The sequence below is a fragment of the Typha latifolia genome, chromosome 15 (genome assembly GCF_019914945.1).
Source record: "Typha latifolia isolate L0001 chromosome 15, TyphaL0001v2, whole genome shotgun sequence".
NCBI lineage: Eukaryota > Viridiplantae > Streptophyta > Magnoliopsida > Poales > Typhaceae > Typha > Typha latifolia.
The window spans coordinates 3,110,672-3,116,671 of record NC_133100.1 but is presented as its reverse complement, the minus strand read 5'-3'; the positions used below and the strand labels follow the sequence as shown (position 1 = coordinate 3,116,671).

Sequence of the window (6,000 nt, the reverse complement as noted above, 5' to 3'; positions counted from 1 at the left end):
CCCCCAAAAAGTAAAAACCTATCCAACAACTTAATTTTTCTCTAGTCCAACCATAGTCCTCCTCGCCATAGGTTTAATTCCCCATTATCTGCTGTAAGACGATTGAGTAAAAACAATCATCTTCACACCTCTCATACGCCGCGAGCTCTTTGTGCACAACTAGGAGACTCTCCAACACTCCATGTGCTCCCCACCACTCTATATCATTAACCAACAAATTTGCATCGCTGCTGCCCCGAGAGAAGTGATAGATCACACACAACTTCCACCTCTGGGATGGAAATAAAAAAGGTATATATTTCAAAACCAAATATCTGCTTCTTATCACTATGCACATGCCGCTTCTTATCACTGGAACTGTACTCATGGATCCCTTTTCGACTAAGAAAACGAAAAAGTTTTGATGGTCCCTAACTCATTTTGATGAACAAAAATGAATGGTCCTTTCTCCCTTTTGATCAACTTCTCAAGAAAATAGATCTACTATGGAAGTACTAAAGGAGCCTTAATCCCTTTTCAGTAAGTAATGCAATCTCGTAGGCAGTGGTCTCTCTCAAACCATCTCAAACAATGACAATTAATTCCGCACCATATGGTCAGGCAAATATCAGGGCTTGAAATCAAATCAATGAGAAGTTGCATTACATGGAAGCAGCAAGAACAAGAAACCAATTAATCCACATCATAACAAAAGAGAAAATTAGATGTTGTCTCCCTAGTAGAAGCAACAAAGGCAATGCAAAAGAAGTGATTCACACATTAGGAGAAAAGAAAGAGCAAATGTTGTAGCTAGTAGTGTCTCCTAATCAGAAAGCTTCCATCCTATCTATAACTGGTGTCTTGATCACCTGCAGTATCTGCACAACTTCGGCCATCGTCGGCCTACTCGATGGTATCTGCGACGTGCACACGAGCCCAAGCTTCAGCACTGGCAGCACCTCCTCCTCCGGGAACTCCCCCATTCGCACGTCGACGCAATCCAATACATTCCCCTGTTCGAGAAGAACTTTCACTTGATCAATCAGTATGACAACATCATCGTCTCCGTACTCCACCGGCTTCCTTCCGGTAACGAGCTCCAGAATCAGCACTCCAAATCCATAGATGTCGCACTTCTCGTTAATCCTCAAGCTCTGGCACGCGAGTTCTGGTGCGACATAGCCCATGGCACCCTGAAACCGGCTGCTTATGACATGCTTGTCTAGCTTCGGCAGCAACCTTGCCAGCCCAAAATCAGATATCTTCGGATTGCAATTCTCATCCAGGAGAATGTTGCTTGGCTTGACGTTGTAATGGATGATGGGCGGGCGGAACGACTGGTGCAAGTAGGCGAGGCCTTTGGCCGTCCCAAGGGCGATCTTGAACCGGTCGGCCCACGTCAGAGGAGGCGTCGATACACCGTCGTCGTGGAGTCTAGAATGCAAGCTTCCATAGGGGGAGTAATCTGATATCAGTAGCTGCAGTTCAGGAGTCCAGTAGTAGCCCTTCAGTGGCTGCAAGTTTGGGTGCCTCGCCTTCCCGAGTATCCTAACCTCGCGATCGAAGTCGTCGTGGTATTGAATTATGTTAGCTGTAAGCAGCTTCTTGACGGCGACTATCCTCCCTTCACCGACGGACACCTTGTAGATGGTCCCGAACACTCCCCGGCCTATCTCTGTGGCTTTGCTCAAGAAGGACTCTGCGCCGCCGACCAAATCCTCTGATCTCAGGTTGTTTCTTGGCCCGAAGAGCACCATCTTCCCCACTGCCGGGGAACCGGACCTCGTCGAGCTTGAACAAATGCTCTCCAATGCATTCTCCAGTAGCCCAATCCTTCTCCTAGCTGACACGTTAAGCAGTGTGATGAACAGAACGCCTAGGACTATAACAAGAGCAGCGGAGATGGCTACAATGGCGGAGACGCTCAGGAACTTCCTATGCCTCGAGACTCCGGGGCTGGAGAAGGTGACTAGGTTGTCGCCATTTCCATGGGCGTAAGCATTGGGGTCGAGGACTAGTGGTTTTGGGACGTTCATCTTGCATGGCTCGGTAACAAGTGGGCTGCATATGCCGAGGTTGCCGTCTAGTGCACTCTGGTCCAGGCTCTGGAACACGCCGCCAACTGGAAGCCGGCCGATGAGCCGATTGTGAGATATGTTCACCGCCAATAGATTGTCTAAGCTGCCGAGTTGCTGCGGTATCTCGCCGGAGAGGTTATTGTACTCCAGCTTGAGGATCTCAAGCTTCTTCAACTGCGACATTGCCACCGGAATCGAGCCACTCAAGCTATTCCGAGATAAGCTCCTATGAAAAGATCAAACAATGCATGTTTACACTTTAAACAATTTGATTCCTTCAATTGAAATTGCAATTATGAATGGTGCAGTAAGACTTACAGCAAGTATAGAGAAGAGCAGTTTCCAATCTCATCCGGGATAGGACCGCTGAGAGAATTGCCATCCAATTGCAGCACGGCGAGGCTGCCGGAGTCGCAGAGATCACCCGGGATCGGTCCGTAGAGTTCGCTGCTGCGGAGATCCAGCACAGATAAGTTCCGGAACAGCCCGAGCTCCGGCGGCAGCTGCGTCCGGAGGTCATTCCGTGACAAGTTTAAGTATCTCAGATTGAAGTAGAGCGCCATCTCCGCCGGGATAGTCCCTGTTATTCGGTTGCTCGAGAGGTCTAGCCACCGCAGCGTCTCCGCCAGCCGTGTGGAGCCGGCCGGCATGGTGCCGGTCAGCTCGTTCGACGAAAGATCGAGCACTTCCATAGCAATGTTGAACAGAGCTTGCGGGATGCTCCCGTTGAGCGCATTGCCTTTCAAATGCAGCTCGGCGAGCTTCGAGCACTCAGCGACGGAGTCGGGGATCGCTCCGACGATCATGTTGTTCGCCAAGTTTAGATAATTCAGATCCTTGAGCTTTCCAAGGGAAGACGGTAACCTTCCAGTAATCTTATTACTCGACAAATCGAGGTGCTGCAATGCAGTCAAGTTGCCTATCCACGACGGGAGATCGCCGTAGAGTCGGTTGTTAGAGGCAGCGAGGAAGAGAAGCGAACTAAGAAACCGGACGGAATCCGGAAGCTGCCCTTCAAATGAATTGGAACTGATGTCAAGGCTATTCAAATGCGGGCAGAGGCCGACGCCGGCAGGGACTGCACTGAAGAATCGGTTGCCGCTAAGGTTCAGCACCTTAAGATTATGCAGGCTGCTAACGCCGTCGGAGACAGCGCCGGAGAAGTCGTTACGCGAGATGTCAAGAACGCGGAGACGTGTCAGCGGCCAAATGGAGGCGGAAAAGTCCGGCGAGCCGGAGAGCTGGTTGTTAGAAAGGTTTACATGGAGGAGGAAATAGCAATGTGATAATGCAGCGGGCAATGGTCCGGAGAAGCGGTTGTTGGCTAACATGAGAAAGCGGAGAGAGGAAGGGAAAGAGTCCGGAAGTGGGCCGGAGAAAGAGTTGGAGGAGAGATCTAAAGAGCGGAGCGCAGGAAGAAGGGAGATGTCGTCCGGGAGAGGACCGGAGAAGGAGTTGGAGGAGAGATCTAGATAGCGGAGGGAAGGCAAGAGGGAGAGGCCGGGAGGGAGCGAGCCGGAGAGGTTGTTGTGGGAGAGGGAGAGGGAGTGGAGAAAAGCGAGGCGGTCGAGACCGCGAGGGAGCGGCCCGGAGAGCGAGAGCGAGTCCAAGGGGAGCCGGAGGACACGGTTGGTGGCCGGGTCGCACTCGACGTGAGCCCACCCGCATGGGGTTGGATCCGACTCCGTCCATGACGAGAGAGCTCCGGTCGGATCCGACAACGCGGACTTGAACACGATTAGACCCAGGACTTCATCGTTTAATGGCATTGGAAGGTTGACCCCACTAATACTAGGGAGGAAGAAGAAGAAGAAGAAGAGGAGGAGAGGGAGGAGAGCAACTGGCCTCATTATTTCTTCTTTGTTCTTTGGGAGCTAAGGATCGATGGATTAGGGTGGAATGGGGGGGGGGCTTCATGGACATATGGAAAGAACAAAATAGGCGGGCAGAGAGGAGTCACGTTATTAGAGACTGTTGAGTCACCGTCTTTCTGGGGGAAAGAGTATCCAAGATTAATACGTAGATAGGGGTGCAGGTGAATAAGACATGGCACGGGAAATGATAGGAAGGGGGGTGGGGGGAAACCAGGGAAAAAGGTGGAGGTGGCCCCAAGAAAAGTGAAGGGGAGGGTCGGCTTAAAGTAATGCAGCCACAGTGCAAGTTGATTGGGGGTTTGAAAGGGGTTGTGATGTACTGGTAGACGTGCACTGCAGGTCAAGGCTTTACTGACTGTTTTGCTAAATTTATCTTTGGTTAGTGTTTCTTAATACTTGTTGATTGCTGTGGACAGTCTGACCACTACTTCATAACAGTGACATAGAGGAAAAGGGACTGGGACCCACTTAGCCTAACAACTCTTCTTAATAAATAATAAAAAATAAAAAAGAATGTTTTTGATAGCTGTCATTATAGAGAATGTTTGCTACATGGTGTAAGATCATATATCCTTAAAATTTGATTAGGAGACTCTCCTAGCTAATAGCAACTATTAGTATAAAAGGCCTAACAACCAAAGGTTAAGATAACCCAATTAGCCATTGGAAGCATGACAAAGATGAAACTCTATAAGAACTAGGTTGAAGAGGCAATGCCATTGGTATGGTTACGTTTTGTATACATTTATTTTAGCTTCACATGACTACTGTCAAGCTTTTCCATCAAAATTGTTAAATATATGCAGCACTTTGTCTTATTCTGGCATTCAAGGAAGGATCACATAGCACTCCTGTAAGAGGACCATCTAAGCTGGATGAAAGGCATAGAAAGATCAGAACAAAGACTAGAATTAACAGATCTGACTAAGAATACTTATATGCTGCTGAGGCTGAGCAGAATAACAATAATAACAATCCAGATGCTTATCCCATATATGTAGTTGTGATGCCAATCTCTATTTTGCTGATGTAACTTGCACTTAAGGTAAAATAGTGATGGCGGCTTTAAACAACTTTGGCAAGAGTTCATTATGGAAGAAAACAGAAGAGAAAAGTGAGGTTGTGTAGAAACAAGAGTATAAGTGTTGAATCTGTGTTGAATCTGTTGTGATCCGATTACGAGAGTCGAATCAATTCAATCTGAGTCTAGTTGAGTTAAATTAAATTAGTTAATTTTATCTTATTATTTTAAATTTTAAATAAATTATATAATTTATATGTTGATCCGATCCGCTACGATTTTAACTCCATAAATAACACTTGTTCATTCGCCGCCCTCTGACGACCGCTACAATATCAGATATTTATTAATATGCTCATTTCTAATATATCTCTGCTATTTTATTTTTATTTTTTTTATTCCGACTTATTTAGATGAAACCAAAGTAGAACCTTATCTCACAAGGCACTACCATTCAAATTTTTATAATATTTTACTACTAGATTGATCTAAATTTGGTGTGTAACAAAATCAAGAAAACGCAAATACAAGTGTGATAAGTTGTGAACCGTATCCCTCACACAGGTGAAATGGTGGTGCATGGCAATGTAGTTGAGTTGCATTCAATTTATGTTATATTATGTAATTAGCCATCCGAATAAAATTATAATATCATGGCACGGGAAAAGTATGCTTTACGTGGCTAGGCTAAAATTTAGCGTATTATCTTTCATTTGTATCATTATTATTTTATTTTTTTTCATATCGTTTAGCCCCTCTATAGTTGTAACATATATGCAACTGCTTAAAAAAATATTAATTTATAGATTTTAATATAAAAAGACCAAAAATAACATAGGAAACTAAATTCTTTTGTGAAATTTTTTTGTATTGTATTTCGTTTATTTGAATGGTCCTCTCTTTTACATGCTCCACGTTACAAATATTATGAAAAGAGTAAATTAAAAGTTTAACGGTTTTAACATAAGATTATTTTTACTATTAGTTTTGGATGGAAATAGTGAATCAAACCGGATTAGGTAGTCAAATTAGTAAATCGATAAACCGA

General features: G+C 45.5%; 1 protein-coding gene across 1 annotated transcript; it reads right to left on the bottom strand.

Moving 5' to 3' along the window:
- Positions 1-614: 614 nt before the first annotated feature.
- LOC140802263 (probably inactive leucine-rich repeat receptor-like protein kinase At3g28040) lies at positions 615-4,041 on the bottom strand. The gene is made up of 2 exons (XM_073157726.1): positions 2,376-4,041; positions 615-2,283 (listed from the first exon to the last, which is right to left on the bottom strand). Exons 1-2 carry the CDS (start codon positions 3,905-3,907, stop codon positions 807-809), a joined length of 3,009 nt encoding a protein of 1,002 aa, XP_073013827.1. The 5' UTR covers positions 3,908-4,041; the 3' UTR covers positions 615-806.
- Positions 4,042-6,000: the final 1,959 nt, after the last annotated feature.

Coding starts and splice junctions, on each gene's coding strand:
- LOC140802263 (XM_073157726.1), bottom strand. CDS start 3,907: ATGAGGCCAGTTGCTCTCCTCCCTCTCCTCCTCTTCTTCTTCTTCTTC. Junction 2,284..2,375: donor TGCTCTTCTCTATACTTGCT/GTAAGTCTTACT, acceptor ATCTTTTCATAG/GAGCTTATCTCGGAATAGCT.